Source organism: Meriones unguiculatus, chromosome 2 (assembly GCF_030254825.1).
Source record: "Meriones unguiculatus strain TT.TT164.6M chromosome 2, Bangor_MerUng_6.1, whole genome shotgun sequence".
In the NCBI taxonomy this organism is placed as follows: Eukaryota; Metazoa; Chordata; class Mammalia; order Rodentia; family Muridae; genus Meriones; species Meriones unguiculatus.
In genome coordinates, this window is record NC_083350.1 from 18,079,466 (window position 1) to 18,099,685 (window position 20,220).

Here is a 20,220-nt window from a genome sequence, read left to right on the forward strand (position 1 = left end):
TAGAGAAACACTTAAAGCAATGCTAAACGTCCTTAGTCATCAGGGAAATGCAAATCAAAATGAAACAACCCTGAGATTTCACCTTACCCCCAGCAGAATGTCTACAATCAAAAACTCAAGTAATAAAACATGTTGGAGAGGTTGTGGAGAAAGGGGAACCCTACTCCCTTGCTGGTGGGAATGTAAACTTGTACAATCATTTTGGAAATCAATCTGATGCTTTCTCAGACAATTAAGAATAACACTTCCATTCTGATGGGTGTAAGGTGATATCTCAGGGTCGTTTTGATTTTCATTTCCCTGATGGCTAATGAGGATGAGCATTTCTTTAAGTGTTGTTTAGCTCTGTTCCCCATTTTTTAAGTGGATTACTTGGTTTGCTGCTTTTCAGCTTCTTTAGTTCTTTTTATATACTGGATATTAGTCCTCTGTCAGATAAAGGGTTAGTGAAGATTCTTTCCCAATCTGTAGGCAATCGTTTTGTTTTGATGACGGTGTCCTTTGCTTTACAGAAGCTTTTCAGTTTCATGAGGTCCCATTTACTGATTGTTGCTCTTAGAGCCTGTGCTGTTGGTGCCCTTAGATATCACCTTACACCCATCAGAATGGCCAAGATGAAAAACTCAAGTGACAACACATGCTGGAGAGGTTGTTGAGAAAGGGGAACCCTCCTCCACTGCTGGTGGGAATGTAAACTGGTACAACCACTCTGGAAAGCTATCTGGCGCTTTCTAAGACAATTAGGAATAGTGCTTCTTCAAGACCCAGCTATACCACTGCTAGGTATATACCCAAAGTTCGCTCAAGTACACAAAAGGGATACTTGCTCAACCATGTTTATAGCAGCTTTATTTGTAATAGCCAGAACCTGGAAACAACCCAGATGTCCATCAACGGAGGAATGGGTACAGAAATTGTGGTATTTTTACACAATGGAATACTACTCAGCAATCAAAAAGGAGGAAATCATGAAATTTGCAGGCAAATGGTGGGATCTAGAAAAGATCATTCTGAGTGAAATATCCTGGAGGGAGAAAGACAAACATGGGATATACTCACTTATATAGACCTATAAGATATGATAAACATAATGAAATCTATATACCTAAAAAAGATAATCAATTGAGCGGACATGGGGTAGGATGATCAATCCTCGTTTAGAAAGACAGATGGGACGTGCATTGAACGTATGACAGGAGTCTACTGAGCACATCTGAAAGACTCTAATTAGAAGTGTTTTCAAAGCAAAGACTCATGACCAAACATTTGGCAGAGTACAGGGACTCATAAGAAAGAAGGGGAGTTAGTCTGATACAGAAAGGATAGGAGCTCTACAAGGACCAAATATATCTGGGCACAGGGTCTCTTCTGAGACTGACATTCAACCAAGGACCATGTATGTATATAACCTAGAACCTCTGCTCAGATGTAGCCTGTGGTAGCTCAGTAACCAATTGGTTTCCCAAAGTGAGGAGAACAAGGACTATTTCTAACAGGAACTCAATGACTGGCTCTTTGGCCTCCCCACCCCCGAAGGGAGGAGCAGTCCTGTTAGGCCACAGAGGAGGGCTTTGCAGCCAGTCCTGAAGATACCTGATAAAACAGGATCAAATGAATGGGGAGGAGGTCTCCCCCCTATCAGTGGACTTGGAAAGGGGCACGGTGGAGATGAGGGAGGGAGGGACTGGGAGGGAATGAGGGATCGGGACACGGCTGGGATACAGAGTTAATAAAATGTAACTGATAAGAAAGAAATAAAATCCAAAAAAAATGTAAAAAAAAAAAAAAGAATAACACTTCCTCAAGATCCAGCTATAGAACTCCTAGGCATATATCCAAAAGATGCTCAGGTATACAACAAGGACATTTGCTCAACCATGTTTGTAGCAGCTTTATTTGTAATAGCCAGAACCTGGAAACAACCCAAATGTCCATGAACGGAGGAATGGATACAGAAACTGTGGAACATTTACACAACGGAATACTACTCAGCAATTAAAAACAAAGAAATCATGAAATTTGTAGGCAAATTGTGAGATCTAGAAAAGATCATCCTGAGTGAGGTATCCCAGAAGCAGAAATACACACATGATATATAGTCACTTATAAGTGGATACTAGACATATAATATAAGATAAATGTACAAAAATTGGTACACTTAAGCTAAGTGAGGAGATCCCATGTAAGATGATTAATCCTCCCTCAGAAAGGCAAACGGGATGGACACCAAAAGAGGGAGAAAACAGGAAACAGGATAGGAGCCTACCACAGAGGGCCTTTGAAAAGGCCCAGCAGTGTATCATAGCAGATGCTGAGGCTCATAGCTAAACAAGCAGAGTGTAGAGAATCTCATGAAAAAAGTGGGAGAGAAAAAGACCTGGAGGGGACAGGAGCTCCACAAAGAGGAGAGCAACAGAACCAAAAATCTGGACCCAGGGGTCTTTTCTGAGACTGATACTTCAACCAAGGATCATGGATGGAGATAGCCTAGAGCCCCTGCACAGATGTAGCCCATGGAAGCTCAGTGTCCAAGTGGGTTCCCTAATATTGGGAACAGGGACTGTCTCTAACATGAACTCAGTGGCTGGCTCTTTGATCATCTTCCCCTGAGGTGGGGGGAACAGCCTTACCAGGCCACAGAGGAAGACAATGCAGTCAGTCCTGATGAGACCTGTTACGCTAGGATCAGATGGAAAGGGAAGAGGACCTCCCCTATCAGTGTACTTGGAGAGGGGCATGGGAGGAGATGAGGGAGGGTGGGAACGAGGGAGGGGGTCACAGCTGGGATACAAAGTGAATAAAGTGTAGTTAATATTAAAATTTAAATTTAAAAAAAATCCCACATTTTCTATATCCCTTTAAGATCACCTGTGTCCTAAAATCCTCTTCTTAGAAATCCCCAGCATGGTCCTTTTTCCCTATCTTAGATTCTGCACATACTTCTGGTGATAGCCTCACATCTACAGGCTCAGAGATGGAAGCCACAAATAAGAAAGAACATGCAGTTTGTCTGCCTGGTTCTGCCTTACCTCTGCCAATAAAATGTTTTCTGCTACCATTTACCTGCAAGTCTCACAATTCTATTTTTATTTAGAGCTGAATAGAATTCTATTGTGTATATATAATACATTTTTATTATGCATTCATCAGTTGAAGGACATCTAGATGCTTTCATTTCATTGGTACCTATAGACTGTGAATTCCTTTGTATATGCCAAGAAGTGGTGTAGCTGACTCATACGGTATATCTACTTTTACCTTTTTAAAATCCTCTACACATGTCTCCAGAGCGGCTGCCTTGGTCTGTAATACTACCCACAAGGAAAGGAAGTTCCTCTCTTCAAGCATGCTTGTCTGTGTTTGTTGCCAGCTGCCTCAGCGATGGTAGCCATTTTGGCTGAACTAAGATACAATTGCAACATAGATTAAGTTTGCGTTTCTCTGATTGCTACAGATCCTGATAACTTTTAAAGTGGATTATTTATCAGACAATTTTACCCCAGTGAATTATTAAAATCTTCTAGTTGCTTAGATCTGACGCATAGGCTTTTAACTTACTATTTTTCCTTTTACTACTGAAAATTAGAAAAATCGCCAAATCCTTTTAAACCCACTTCTAAAAACATTTATTGACTTCATTTGTCAATGTATTATTGTGGTTTTCTTCTTATTCTATAATTTCTCACTACCCAGGCATGATGTTTCTATTTGCTAAGATAAGAGAATGGTACTCCATGTGAGCAAAATGCTCAGCAAATGTATATGGAAGAATAAAATTTCCTAATGTGTTTCTAGCTAAATTGTCTCTTTGTTGCCTCTGTCAATTTTCAGTAGAAAAAAATTCTATTTTTTTTTGTCCAACAAAAAAATAAATCCATACTCTCAATACCATTTTTCTTGTTTACTTCTCTTCTTCCCTTCCAAAATATTCCACTTTTAGTGTCCTTGCTTGGCAGCGACAATACAAGTTGTATTTGTGAGCAGTGGGAGTCTGTAGCATGTGAGGCCCATTAGCCAGGAACATGTTCTGTGCAGTATTCAAATCACGGACTAAATTATAGTAGCGCAGAGTGAAAGTAACTACGGATACTTGCAGTTGTACAAGGGATGCGTGCTATTTGCAAGTGATTACAGGCAGTCTAAATAAACTAAATGAACATTAAACAGAGTTCAATCTCATTTTCAAACCACTTCTTAGGAGACACAAGCCACCATAAGTACAGAGAAGAAAGTTACTGTTTAGAATGGATTTCAAACTAACCTCAGAAGTCCCAGACACATGCTTCATTCCAGCAAGGGCATTCTAAGTTCTCCTCAAATGGCTCTTCCCAGTCATGTCTGTGGGAAAGCTAATCAGACCTCACCATAGTAAGATAACTGAATATCTTCTGAGAGCATGTAACAGAGCCCCAAAGGAACTAGTTCACATTTGAACATCTTACTATTGAGATGATGCCAGAGCACCAGTCCACTGTGAGATGTGGATTTAAAAGCAGAAGCTTGAAAAGAACAGAGTCCTATGACACATGCTTCTGGAAAAACTTCAGTTGGTGGGCTTGTTACGTATTTTTCTTGTTTTCTTATGTACTACTCATATGCATATAGATCGAAAGGAATATAAGCTATTGACTAATGACTAACAAAAAAATCCATGTCACTGATTTAGACAAGACTATCCCAGGGATTTTGCGAATACAGTAAAGTAGAGCATTTTAAGTAAATTTATAAACTTAACTCTTTACCACCAAATTCACAGATACAACTAATCTACCTTGCCACCTTCTCAGGAGTTCCCCATTCTCACCTTTCATGAGCTGGGATTACAAACAGACTGTAATATCATTTGCACAGGTGGTAAGGATCCAAGCTCAGACCCTTATGCTAGCAAGGCAAATATTTATTCCAATGAGACATCTCCACAGCCCTCTTTTCCTTTTCAGTGATATTAAGAACACTGAACTCAACAGTTAGAAAATGTGACAATATTGCCGTATGGTAATCTCGGGGTAAATATTAATTGAAATCCATATCTCGGTAGCTTCCTCTGGGTAATTTTAAGTTGTTAGAAGTATGTTTTCACTTAGTTGAAATGTTGAAAAACAAAAATTTTAGGTGACCATAAATGTGAACCTGCATTTTTTTTAAAATTCAATGTTTGTTTGTTTGTTTGTTTTGCTAGTTTCTAAAACACTTTTAGCAAAGAACATGTTCATATAAACAAAAATGTGTTGGGGCAGGCAGCTGGAGATAAGTAAGTAGGTAAGAATGTGCGTATTGAAGTCAAATGCTTCAGTGTGCATGCACATCCAAGCTCATGTCTCTTTGTATTACGTGAGAAATTATCAGAATTTCTTATCTGATAAAACACATTTTTCATATTTGCTCTGTCAGATATTCCATGACATGAAGTTGCTTTAAATTGTCATGACATTTTGAACTTTTTATTTCCCTATATTTAAATATCTTTTCCACTCTCTCCATAAAGTTCTGCTCAAAACTGAAAGACGAACTATTAATTAAGTGTTTCTTGACAAGATGAGACATATGAGATGCAGTTAATTTGCATGTTGTGCCTCTAAGACAGTCCTTTTTGGGTTTTGGCACTCTGCCTTTCATAGTTTGTGTCTTTTTTTCTGTCAGACTGGGTAAACCATGGCTTGAGTTGTGTTTACCCCATGGATATATCGTAAAGAGTAATGACTAAGTGAATAATATTCTTAACTTTGTGAACTTCCTTTGAGAGGCAATTTAAATTCTAATGAAACACTAGCTTCAGAATCACAGTATTTCAGCTTCAATACTGTCTCTTCATTTACAGGATGCATGATTTTAAGTTACTTAACCACTTTACACTGAAGTTTATATGACAGGACAAAAGACAAAACAATGAACTGCAACTCATAGATTTATCAGGAGCTCCACAAGGAGACCAACAAATCTGGACCCAGATGGGGCTGCAGAGACTGATGCATCAACCAAGGACCATGCATGCAGAGGACCTAGACCCCATTCTCAGATGTAGCCCATAGGCAGTTCAGTCTCCATATGTGTTCTCTAGTAATGAGAGCAGGGGCTGTGTCTGACAAGGACTCAGTTGCCTGATCCTTGATCACTTCCCCCTGGTCGAAAAGCCTTGCCAGGTCGCAGATGAAGAGGATCCAGGCAGTCTTGATGAGACTTGCTAGACTAGGGTCAGATGTTAGGAAAGGAGGGCTCCCCATTTCAGTGGACTAGGAGAGGCAGATAGAAGGAAGAGGGAGGGAGGGCGAGCCTGGAAGAAGAGAAGGGATGGGGCTACAATCAACATATAAAGTGAATAAATTATAAAATAATAAAGAATAAATAAAAATAAAAAGAATTATCAGGACTATAAGTATGTATCTTATGTAGAGTATTACCATTATCATGTCTATAGGAGATTAAATATGGTGTTTATAAATACTAGGGATACTGGGATCTACCTGTCACATTAGTATTTGTGGGGGCCAACAGTCTCAGTAATTTTATGTTCTCCTACAGGTAATTTAACATGTGAAATGAGTTGATTAAATGCTACAAAGAATGGCTTACATGATATGTAATATTATATTGAAACTTTGTGTAAATGCTTTATATGTTCCAACTGTAAATTATATGTTTGTAAAACTACAGCTGATCCTTTCCATTTGTGAAGTCTGTATTTGTGAAATGAATACTCACTAAAGTACCACGATTTTAACATTCATGGTCCTTCTGTGGCCTTGGGAAGAACAGTGAAAATTTTGTTGGCCTCTATCCTGCTGTCTTCCTTCAAATCTCACATTGAAAATGAATGTCTTTCTGTTTTTAAAACACTGGCCTATTTTTATTATCTATTTTATTAGTAATTTTATTGTTTTTAGTGTCTCTTAAATGCAGTACTGGCATGTTACTAAATACAAGAAGAGAGGGCCTTGTGGAGAACAAGAGTTATGTAAGCTAGGTTGGGTATTGAAAATAATAATAACCAGTAATATTAAGGTATTTTAAAAGAAAACCATAAAAAGGCCAAGTAACATACAGACTGGCATGTGTTTTGTAATCAGAGGCTGGAAGGAATCCAAATTACTATTTTCTGTACTAGCAATATTTCAGTAGTGAGAATTGGGGCTTCACAAGGTTTTATAGAAAATAAATATGGTAAATAATGAATATCTACTACTGGCACATTTTATAATTGTCAGAGTATTTGGCAAAGAACTTTACCTTAACATGATCTATGTCCTTGTAGGGGAGAAAGTGACCATGGATAGTTCTCTCCCTGGAGAGCAATTCCTGCATTAGCCCTTGTACCCTGAAACCAAGGAGGTGAAAGACTCAGAGTTTTGGTCAGGCTTCTTTCTAAAAGCTGTTCATTTATTCTACTACCTCCAAAGAATGTTTATAATGTTTACTTTTAAAATAATTTAAATGTTGTCAAAATACCCCATTTTTATTAGTATTATTTTTAAAGTTTATAGTTATTTTTTAATTTTAATTTTTATTAATTATACTCTATTTACTTTTTTTCCTCCCTGTAGCTCACTCCCTCTTCCCCTCCCAGTTCCACCCTCCCCCTCCTTCTCAACACGTGCCCTTCCCCAAGTCCACTGATGGGGGAGGTCTTCTTTTCCTTCCTTCTGATTCTAATCTATTAGGTCTCATCAAGAGTGGCTACATTGTCTTCTTCTGTGGCCTGGTAAGGCTGCTCCCCCATTAGGGGGAGGTGATCAAAGAGCAGCCAATCAGTTCATGTCTGAGGAAGTCCTTGTTCTCATTACTATGGAACCCCCTTGAACACTGAATTGCCATGGGCTACATCTGTGCAGAGGTTCTAGGTTATCTCCATGCCTGGTCCTTGGTTGGAGTATCAGTATTACATAGCACTAAGAAGCAAATAAATAAAGTCCAATCACCCATGACAAATCTTTTGCTTTCATCCATGTAACAAGCATGAATTTGGGCTTCAGGAAACTACATCACCAGTGAAAGTCGGCTCATTTGCATGCATAATAAAGCCCAAAGTTTCACTGCCACTGCAATTATTCTGTATTTTATTTTTTATTATATTATATTGATATATGCTATATTTCATATTCTTATATTTAATCAAAATTGATTTATTCAGTATATACTATTTTTAATGTGGTGACTTTACATCAAGTTAGTATTTTCTTTTTTGAAAACACACAAACTAATTGTAGTATAAGCAAATGAGAGTTATAAAAAACATGAAACTCAAAGATAATCCAGGTAGGTAGTTATTGTGTATTGGCTTTCTTCTCAGGGGAAACTCCAGTAGGGTTAGCAGTCAGTTTGAGAGCAGTAAAAGCTCTGTAAACCAGGAAGATGAGTGACTAGACATTGGGTCATCTGCCTGGGTCCTAGCTCTAATGTCCTATGGCCTATAATCTATCTGCTGGAAGACTTATTCAGACCATTAGATTCAGAGGGAAAACAGACAGAGCTGCTTCCTATACAATACAGAGGCAAAGAAGGAAAAGAGTGGAGTTGGGAAAAGCATTCAGAGGGACAAGATATGAGGTATAGTTCCCTGAACCCCTAGATTGGTGACCTCTACCATTTTATCTTGCTTAAAGATAATGACTTTTATATTTTGAGACTTTGGATGACCTGTTTTCTTTCTTTCTTTGTTTTTTTATGTTTGTTTTTTCTTTCTTTCTTTCTTTCTTTCTTTCTTTCTTTCTTTCTTTCTTTCTTTCTTTCTTTTTTCTTTCTTTGTTCGTTTTCTTTCTTTTTTATTTTTAATTTTATTTTATTTATTATAATTTATTCACTTTGTATCCCTACTGCAGCCCCCTCCTTCATCATCTCTCAGTCCCACCAACCCCCCACTTCTCCCTCTATGCCCTTTCCCTAGCCCCCTGATAGGGGAGGTTCTCCTTGCCTTCTATCTGAGCCTAGCTTATCAGGGCTCATCAAGTCTGGCTGCATCATCTTCCTCTGTGGTCTGGCAAGGCTGCACCACCCCCCAGGAGGAGGTGATCAAAGAGCCAGCCATTGAGTTCATGTCAGAGACAGCCCCCTTTCCCCTTACTAGGGAACCCACTTGTAAACCGAGCAGGAAATGAGCTTCCTTTGAACAGGGGGTCTGGGTCCTCTCCATGCATGATCTTTAGTTGGAGTATTGGTCTCTGCAGCATCCCCCCCCCCCCAAGCTCAGGTATTTTGGCTCTGTTGGTCTCCTTGTGGAGTTCCTGTCCTCTCCAGTTCTGTCTATCTCCCTCTTTTTTCATAAAGATTCCAGCACTCTGTTTGGCTATGAATATCAGTATCTCCTTTGATACCCTGGTGGGTAGAGTTTTTCAGAGGTCTTCTGTGGAAGGCTCCTGTCCTGGTCCTTGTCTTCTCCTACGTCTGATGCTGGCGAGGTTGTGGAGCTAGGGGAACATTCCTCCATTGCTGGTCGGAATGCGACTTTATACAACCACCCTGGAAATCAAAGCACTATTCCTAGTTTCCTTTCTTTCTTTCTTTCTTTCTTTCTTTCTTTCTTTCTTTCTTTCTTTCTTTCTTCCTTCCTTTCTTTCTTTCTTTCTTTTTTTCTTTCTTCCCTTCTTTCCTTCCTTCCTTCCTTCCTTCCTTCCTTCCTTTCTTTCGTTCCTTCCTTCCTTCCTTCCTTCCTTTCTTTATTTCTAATCCATGGTTTCCATGAAGCCAAAGCACATTCAAAATCTGTCCCTAAAACCATCAGAATTAAGTTAACTTTGCAGTGTTTTTACCTTTCTTAATTTTCTGGAACTTTAAATAAATTCAATGATCAGAATTTTAAGTAATATTCTGCATTCGTTTGATTTTTTTTATGTTCTATACTGTTAATTTTTTTTTTTAATTTAAAGTTTTTCTTCATCCATTTAGTAAATTCCATTATATATGTTCTAGGTGAGATGGTTGTTAGAGATCAGAAAGGAAAGACTAATGAAAATATAATAGCACACACATGTATAATCCTTGGACTAGTCTTAAATGTATGAATTATTCATACGAATAATAGAGTTTTAGATTGCTAGAGATGGGTTGGTGTACCAAAAACCTGGAACAACAGTAAAAATCTATAGGACTGGAACATATAACTTCTTACCACACTGATGGTAAGACTGAGAATTTACATTTAATTAGGAAAACTAAAACCAATTTTTTTCACATAAATGCCCAGGAAAGTATGAAAGGTGATTATTAAGTGACTGTTAAGTAGCAGAAATGATTCAGATTAAAAGCAAAACAAAACAAACAAAAAGCCAAAATACCCTTAAGAAATGAGTTGGTAATGCTGTTCAGTCATGATGCACTTGCTAAGCATGAGATAGTGCACACATCCACAGAACCCTCCAAAATGCTCTTATTGTGTGTAGGGATAAAGTGATAGTAAAGAGAAAACATGGACATGTTTTCATCAGCTGATTCTAAGGTTACCTTAATGTGCCCTTTCCACATCATGGGTTCAGTTTACCATCATATATAGAAGACACTATCTCACAGCAGATATCTTAGTCCGAAGGCTCTTACAACTTTTCTGCCTGTCTTCTGCGATGTTTTCTGAGCATAAAGTGTAAGTATTGTCAAGGTGTTAATTCAGACTGAGCACCCCACAGTTAGCCTCTTCATTTTTACCAATTACAGATTCCTGTGATGGTCTCAATTCACTTCAAAAAGAAACTTCTTTGATAAGGGGTTCCTTAACTAGGGTTACTATTGCTGTGATGAAACACGATGACCAAAGCAACCTGGAGATGAAAGGGTCTACTTGCTTACACTTTCATGTAACTGTTCATCCTTGAAAGAAGTCAGGGCAGAAATTCAAACAGTGCAGGCACCTGGAGGCAGGAGCTGATGCAGAAGCCATGGAGGAGTGCTGCTCAGTGGCTTGGTACTCATTGCTTGTTTAACCTGGTTTTCTACAGAACTCAAAATTACAAACCCAGGCAGGCTTGCCCACTAGCCCAATCTTGTGTGTGTGTGTGTGTGTGTGTGTGTGTGTGTGTGTGTAATGATAGGTATTTAGGATGGAGTTGAGAATTATACTGGATTAAGAGCATGCCAGTAGTAGGGTCTTCTCTAGAACTTGTGGCTCACTAACCACAGGAAATTCAATTGGCTTACAGTGCAGGACGTGGATTTTCTTTGATTGTAGTGGCTAAGTCCAATCTTAGGTGGTGTTGGTTACCCCGGAGATATAAGTGTCGCAATTGCTTTATTGGGTTGGGAATACCGTACTCTGTTAGTGGGTAGCACTGTTGTAGTCGGTAGGGCTTTTAATTGGCTTTCTCCCTTGGCAGCTTGCCTAGCACCCCAGATGATATGATAGCTGGTCCTCAACAAGGAATATTCCAGGGAAGTTCCAGCTGTATTTCTCCAAGTCCTGTGTCTACAGAATGTGCTGACTTCACATGTCACACCGAGGACAAGAGCAGAGGCTTCTATTGTTTTGGAGATCTGTAGGACTACTCTAATGACTTGAACAAAAGTTGTCCATTACCAGCACTGGGTTTTTTGTTAGCTAGCCCTTGAATCTTGGGAGGAGTATCTTCACCTCAAGAGATAAAGTGGACATACTCATATGATATATGTGTTTTAAGTAACTGTGTTTCCATGTGGCTCTTCTAGGCATCCTTGCTCTTCTTTATTCTTCCTCCATCACTTTTCCAAAGTATTCCCACCCTTCCCTCTCCAGAAAAGGTGTTCACCCATTTTTTTTCTTTATTTACTGCTCTCTTCTTGAGACTTCCATGTTTATGGTTCCAATTACCTGTATTTCACGTCTTTTTCATCAGATTCTCATTTTCCTGGAACATGCTCTCATTAGTATTCTGATAAAGGCCATACAAGTATCTCCGAAGCCATACACGCTGGAAACATTCACATGCTATACTTATAGGAGCATGTTACTATACCCTGCTGGCCTTAGACCTTTCTTTTGCGTATTTGTCTTGTGACACAAAGTGTTACATTTAATTTACACCCAACATTTTCTCAGTTTCATTGTGCTGTTTTCTAATTTCCAATGTTTGGGAGAATGCTGATTTCGTTCTTATTCTGGGTCTATTTTATGTGACCTGTCCACTCTGCCCCTTACAGTGGAAAATTTTAGTCCCAGCCACCTCTCATGAGGATGTGATATAGCTACCATTTTAACGGCATTTTTAAAAATTTGTTCTGGTAAATATTTCATGATCTCCTTCCAGCTGGCCCCAAACCTTTTCAAGGCTAGGCTTTAGGCTTTATTGGAAGGCTGGGTAACTTTATTTACCATCATTTTTGTTTGCTTGTTTTTCTTTTTATTTCTGTTTTTCTAACTTTCTAACTTTGTTGTCTTTCCATTCTCTCAATTTACCACTTAGATATTGGTCATTATGGACTAAACTTTTAGTTTCTTATCCTTTGTCTACAATTCACAACAGTCTTTTTACTTTCTTAATGCATTTTCATTTATCATCTAATATATCTGCAGAATATTTTATTTTTATTGTCATATTTTTCTGGTTTAGTTACTATCTCAGTTGGCATGTATTTTCATTACAGCCAAGATCGAGCATTTTCTCTTAGACTTTTGTTGTATAATTTTATATTTTTTTCAGGGTTCTTTTGTGTATCCTTGCTATTTCTCTCAGGTCACCTTATATGCTTGTCTACCTTCATTTTTTTTTTTTTTTACGTGTGTCACAGACCTTGATACTATCTGGTCATGTGAAATTATCAGTATGTATTAAAATGAAGTTCTACAACTCTAACTTGCAAAGGGCAAACTCTGGACCCTGGGTGGGCCTTGTTAAGTTGTGACTGAACTGTTGGAATCTCAGGCGGGGATCTTTCTTCCAGTTCAAAGTTCTTAATTTTCTGTCACAAAAGGTTATTTCATATTGCCCCCAGCTAACTTAAGTCTCCCTGGGTACTGGATGAGAAAAGAAAATATGGATGCCTCACATCTTTGACCTGATCACCCTTCCTACATCCCTGCTCACTGCTGTGCCTCTTATCTGAATCTGTGGCCTTTGCACTCAGCAAGTCTGAGCTTTGAGCTCCCTGCTACTCCAGTCAGTGAGAGTTAGCAGGCTAGCTTGTTAGTCGTTAAGAAGCTGAAATTTAACAAGTCCTCAAGCCCTCCACGTCATTTCCCTTTTCTGAGGCGTTCCTTATTACCATGTTCAAGCTGAAAAAGAAGCAAAAAGTCCCAGAACTGGATGATTTGTAAATGTAAATTAGCTTGGTCTTCATTAACATATTTGAAAAAGTTTTTGGCTCTTATTTCTCCTCTGCCTCTGATTGACACCAACTTGTTGCTTTCGCCCATGAGATGTATCCTATTCCTGTCTTTTAGTTGCCTTTACTATTTAGAACCTTTTATGATCATCATTTTAATGCTGCTTGCAAGGGAGACATGATATTGCCTGTAATCAGTTAAATAAATTGTATGCAGTGGTTCTAAAAGAAAGCAGTTATGAATGCTGTCAGGCTGTAGGAAAGCATTTAACTTGAAGGCCATGCCTCACCACGCGTGGTTCTCTGCTTTGTTCACGCTTGTGCTTGGATTACTCCTCTGACCCTGCTTAGCTGTCCTTCTCTCTTCAATGTCTTAATTTACATTTTTTAATTTTTTTATTTTACAGAGTATCAAAGTAAGCTGGTTTCCTCCTCCATCAGGAACACAAAATGGATTTATTACTGGCTATAAAATTCGACACAGAAAGACTACCCGCAGGGGTGAGATGGAAACACTGGAACCAAATAACCTCTGGTACCTGTTCACAGGTCAGTGTTCACGCAGTGCTGTCTGGCAAGCTTTTGATGAATTAAATGCTTTAGGAATAAAATATACTCTTACTTCAAAGGAACATCGACTTTCTTCCTGGCAGCTGACATTTATTGGCCTGAACAAGAATAACCTTTATATTTTTAACTTTATATGCTCTGAAATGCTTTCACTACCCATTTTCCACTCTATCATCTTAATAAGTGCATCATAGATTTTTTTCCTGTTACTTCTCAGAATTGCTGACTCAGCAACTCTTGTTGCCTAATAATTTTTAACTTTTTGGTTAACAACTTTTAAAAGACTTCTAATGAAGTGTCTTGATATTTTACTTACTGTGGACCCCCTCCCTAACACGAATGTCAAGGTAAAGTAGAAACTGAATAGAAGAGGGAGGAGAACATACTCTATAAACTCATAAATCTACTTTTGTAGAAATATTGGTGAAATTTATAGGAGGTTAATATGTATAAAAATGGGATCGAATTTTCATAAAAAGCATTTTTTATTTTAGAAAATGAAAAAATAATGTGTTTTCTCATAGTTTGGTCATCTCAATGTATATTACTATAAGTTGCTTGTAAACAGACTTAGGAAAGTCTTCTGAAGTCTTCTAGGTGAAGATGTGTACTCTGGAATACAAGAATGAGTGAGCAACTCAAGTGAGGGAAGGAGAGGAAGGAATTTTCTAGTAAAGATGGTGATACATTATTGAGTTGGGTGGCCACGACTTTGGAACAAATCTGGCAACACTTTATGGAATGGCTCTGGGAGTTCATACAAAATGACTGTGTCCACAGTCAGTAGCTGGACAGAGCATGCCCAGATTATCTTGTCTGTCATTGGACAAGAGGTTGACTTGCAGAGAGAAAGGCAAGTTGCTGCAAAGCATAGCTTTCTGTGAGGGCTAAAAGGAGCTCTCTCCTGTTCACTTCTTTATGTGATGGTGGTAGCAAGGCTCAGAGTTTTATAGGTCTAAGATGAGTTTAAGATGTGTTGATAGCCTTGAAAACAAAGTATGGTGTAATGTTTTTAGAAGTAGATACTGAACAAATTAGGGATGGTGCAATGTGGTGACAAAAATGCTTGACCAAAATAACTGAAGAGAAGATTTCTTATGGTTGCTTTTTGGAGAGTAGAGTGCCTCATGTCAAAGAAGGCATGGCACAGGAGTGTGAGACTCCCACTGTGCCCACATCAGGAGAGAAAGAGCTCTATGCTGGCATTCCACTCAGTTTCTTTTTTAATTTTTTTTCTTTCTTTCTTTTTTTTTTTTTTTTTTTTGGTCTGGGTCTCTAGACCTTGAAAAGGCACCACTCAAATTCATGGTGGGAAGGCCTTCCTGTCTATCAGTTCCCCCAAAGACCTTCCCGAGAGGTGTTACCTTCCGCATAATCTCAATAGCAGTCAAGTCAACGCTCAGTGAATATTAATTATCCAAGGTCAACTTCTGGCTCAGTAGGACAGTGCTTGGTGTACAAGAATCCAAAATAGGTCACATAGCCCTCACATAAGACACATCAGGCCAGGTGTGGAGGCACACCAGCTATAACACCAGCAGTAGGGCGTGGGAAGGCAAGCATAGTCAAGGAACTCTCTGTAGCTCAGTGACCAGCCAGCATAATCAATTAATGAGTTCTAGGTTGGGTGAGAAACTCTTCCTCAAATAACAACCACAACAAAAAAGTTAAAGATCAAGAGAGGAAGATACGTGATATAAACTTTGATCTAAACACACACAAATACAGCATGCAAACATGGATTGGCACACCTACACACACATACCCTTATAAATACTCATAGCGTCCACACTCCTTGTCATATGAAACTAAATACATAGTTTCAAAACAATAATTTTCCACAATTGATCCTCAACAACTTAAGAATTTCTTTATATATATTATTTTTATATTAATTTTTATTTTTATATTAATCAGAGGTTATTTATTTGTATCCTAGCTGTAGCCCCCTCCCTCATTTCTTCCCAACCCCACCCTCCCTCCCTCATCTCCCTCCTGCCCCTTTCCAAGTCTACTGCTAAGGGAGGGCCTCCTCCCCTTCCATCTGACCCTAGCTTATCAGGTATCTTCAGGACTGGCTTAATAATAATAAAAAAATAAATTTAATGCCTTTGTAAAATCCTCAATATTGTAATGATACAATATTATTCAAAGTCTCTTTTAAGACACAATCTTATCCATTAGATTATCCATAAAAGTAATAATTTACAAACTATCATCATGGAGTTTTAACTTCATTACGATATATCTCCTTTCCTCATGTGTTTTGTATATTGAATATTTAATCCTTTAAAATAATGTATCCAGTTGAGTCAAGCAATATTTGTGTTTTTGTCCTGTTTATTGCAAAAAAAAAATGCCAATGATGTAACGATGTCTTCTCTTTTTGTCTCTCTATCTCTGTCTGTCTCTTTGTCTGTCTCTGTCTTTCTCTCTCTCTCTCTCTCTCTCTCTCTCTCTCTCTCTCTCTCTCTCTCTCCTGTGTGTGTGTATGTTAGTATCAACATACTCTTCTTTGACCATTGGACTTGTTAAACATTTAAAATAGAGAAATGAAATTATGCATGTGTTTTAAGGAAACTTGATTAACCCAATAAATTGCTTTCATGCCTTAATAAATAAAATGTACTTCCACATAATTACAAAGAATAAGTGCTTCTATTATAAGAAGCAACTTATAGAAATATCAGCTTATAAAAAGATCAATCAGAGAAAGGCAACCACCAAATCCTTAAGCTCCACGGCCAGCATCGAGAACTCTTGAAGACATCATCTCTCTCTGTCATTCATGCCTGGATAACCTCACACATCCAACTCCTCTACAAGCTGCAAACATAGCAGCTCCTTTGTGGATGTTCTATGCCCTAACCTGCCCTAACCTCAGCTTTCCTCTGCATTTAACTCATGTCTCTGGCATAAACATCATCCCAAGTCTCCACCACAATGATTTCCACCTTCACAGCTTAAGGCAATGGAGCTTCACTCGCAGTTCAGGCTGTCTCTCAATCTAACTCAACCTCTCGTTGTCTCAGCAACTCTCTAGAATTTTGGCTCTGACTTCCATTATACACTCACCCTCTCTTTTATTTTGTATACCTGGAAAATCAGCACTACGTGGAGACAGCTGCCTGCCACCAGCTACAGATCTATTCTGAATGCTATCTGCCACAGCCACAGTGGTGGCTGTATACTTTGGCAACTGGACTTCCTACAGTAGTTGTTTTGATCAGGAAATGCCTTTAGCATAATCCTCAATTCATGCTCTCCTCTCCATTGAACTTGCAATTTTACAACTTGGAACCCCTGATGAGTTGCCTTCAGGACACCTTTACTGTTTTCCAAGTACATAACAGCAGGTTTTTCTTTGGTGGCATCAGTCTCTTTAACAAATCCAGCATGTTTCCAACCAGGATTGACTGCAACTTTAACTTTGTTCATAATGCTTTATTCATCAAAATTCTCTCTCTTTCTCTGTCTGTCTGTCTCTGAACAAGCATGACACAGCCTGGATGCTGTACTCTCTTGATGTAGCCAACTATTTATTTCATTACCTTTAAATTTGGGCTCACTCTACTTTTTCAGGAAGTGGGCAGAAAGCAGCCAGATTTGGGGCCGAATGTAACATGAAGGCATCTAGCCGAGCTCCTGGTAGATTCTTTGTTTCCCTTGGAACCTCAGGAGCACAGACTTCACTGTCTGCTTCTCTATTGGCAGAGCTGTCCTATTGGAGAATGTGCAGTTCCCACATTCTTGCCAGAATTTCTTGGCTTACAGTATTCTTGGGCTTTTCTACTCTTCAGCTCTAACCTCCTCTATGTCTGTCCCACAAACCAATTCCAAATGCCCATATGCCATATGATTAGTTTTATTGTATCATGTGCCAACTCATAGGGACCAATTTTCTGTATCAGTTACTTTTCTCAGTGCTGTGTCATAACACTTGACAAAAGTGATGTAGGGAAAGAAGAGTTTATTTTGGCTCACATTTTCATGGCATAGTCCATCATGAAGGAGAAGTTATGATTGCAGAAGCATGAGGTAATGGTCTCAGTGTGTTCACAGTCCAGAAGCTGAGACAGATGAAGGCTAACTCATTAAGTCTGAGACTCCAGCCCATGGGATGGAGTCTATATTAGGGGTGGGTATTTGCACTTCAGTTAAACTTTTTTGGAATTTCTGCAAAGATATTCTCAGAGAAAACACTCCCATGTGCTTCTAAATCAAGCAGAGCTGACAATGAAGATATGCCATCTCAGCATCACAGCACATGGTTGTGTGATTAAAGGAAAACTAAAACTGATATTCATTCCCTAATTTTTCATATACGTCTATGTGTGTCTAGTGAACAAACTACTAGATATGCAGCATTTATTAATTGAAATCATAACATGCATGGACACACACACACATTGTCTTTTCCTTAGACTACAGTCTTTGACTTCATAATAACATAGTCTGTTCTCATAGTAATATTGTCTTTACAATCTTATCATAATTGTGAGAATGTTTCCAAGACAAATTATAGAATATAACACTGCCTATTTTAAAACTAGACAAAATCCTAGGTAGGTATTGTTGAATTTAAAAGCCAAATATAACATTCTAAAACACTACTTACAAAGCTTTTAAAAAGTCAAGTCTATGATGTATTTTCCCCAACCATGAAGAAATAATATGAAAGATAAAAATAATAGATGTTAAAATAAGACCTACATGCACATTAAAACACCTAACACGACATGTGGTTACTTTAAGGAAAAAAAAATTACAGTTTTGAAAAATCTTACTGAAAGTGTTTTAATATATTTAAGATTTAATAATAGACATAAAGAGGTATGAGGATGTTTCATTTCTCCCTTTTACAGAATACAAAGAGTAGGGTCCTTGACATTTTCTTGTCATTAGATTTCTTTCTCTCATAAAAGCATTAAAAATATGAAATAAACTTTGTTTATAAAATAAACGATGAACATAGAACAGAGATATTGAGGACTGGAAATTCAATCCGAAGTACTTTAAATTGCCCATAAACATGATGAAATGTTCAATCTTGTTTGCAAAGAGAGAGACAGAAGTTAAATTAGTGATTATTTTCTTTTGTTAAAGTAATGATGATAAAAATAAGTAGCAGTGCTATATTCAGAAAGCATGTGAGTAATATAAACTTCCACATTCTGTTCTAGGCTGCAATATATTAGAATGTCATGGAAAACATATAAGCACATGTAGATAAGCTTATACACACTGTGAGTTTACATTTATTTTCACAGAAAAACAATAGAGACCCAGTTTTACAAATTTTATTACCCATTCTAGGGTATAATTCCAGTTTTTCAATATTTCAATCAAAAATTTTGTTTCTCAAATTATTACGCTCTTAAAAAAGAGCCTTTTAAAATTATAAGTAACTTTAGCCAATAGGCCTTTTAAAAATCAGTCATATCAGCTTGTGGAGACTGAAGCACCAATCAAGGACCATGCATGGAATGGACCTAGGCCCTCTCCACAGATGTAGTTGATGGGTCGCTTGGTCTTCATGTGGGCTTTCTAGTAAGGGGAGCAGGAGCTATCTCTGGCATGCACTCTGTTGCCTGTTTTGATTCACTTCCCCCTGGCAGGTGGAGGGAGTCCCTTGCCAAGCCACAAGAAGAGGATGCTCTCAGTCTTGATGTGAAGTGATGTGCTAGGGCGGGTTGGTGTGGGCTGTTTCCCTTTTTTGAGTTGTAAGAGAGGTGGATAGGAGGAAGAGGAAGGGAGGGAGAGACCAAGAGGAGAGAAAGGAGGATGCTACTATCAGGATGTAAAGTAAGATAAATAAAAAGATGATAGATAGATAGATAGATAGATAGATAGATAGATAGATAGATGATAGATAGGTAATCAGTTATATCATATTTACTGAAAATTATGTTGAATAAAGAAATAGTAAACCACACATTGAAGATTTAAAAATGATTTAGTTGTATTTTGCTCACCTTAAATCCAGAATCATTTCATCTTGTACTCTTCACCTACATATGTCCAAAGAACTTATCTGCAAGTGTAGTTGAATGTTGACATTCCTGCTATATATAAATTTAATAAAGATAATATTCAGGCAATTACTGTCCATTTGCCTCTTTAAAGGTTTAAAGGAATGTGTTTTGAAAACTGTAGCTTTTAATTCAAATGTTACATCATTGTGACAAAAATAAGTGTAATACACTTAGAAATTTAAACATGAAATGATCAAAAAGATTTGTAACTGCATCTGCTATTAACCTCAAAAATGTCTTGCATGCTTCTTTTTGGTTTGAACTGAAGTGATAACCAGAGGGGCAAGCAAATTTGACAGAGCTTCTCCCTTTCTTTTCCCTGTCCCATGAGTCATGCTCAGGAGTATCTGTCAGAATTCTAGACGATGTGACCATGTGTTCAAAAGTATTAAGGAGGCAG

At 38.1% G+C, this 20,220-nt stretch overlaps 1 protein-coding gene across 2 annotated transcripts in view; it reads left to right on the forward strand.

Annotated features, from left to right (window-relative positions):
* The window catches only part of Dcc (DCC netrin 1 receptor), a 1,165,274-nt gene that overhangs the window by 950,717 nt on the left and 194,337 nt on the right, over positions 1-20,220 (forward strand). For both annotated transcript variants that reach the window (XM_060377064.1, XM_060377065.1), the window contains exon 13: positions 13,623-13,764. In XM_060377064.1, coding sequence (XP_060233047.1) covers positions 13,623-13,764 — 142 coding nt within the window. The remainder of the gene's footprint in view (positions 1-13,622; positions 13,765-20,220) is intronic.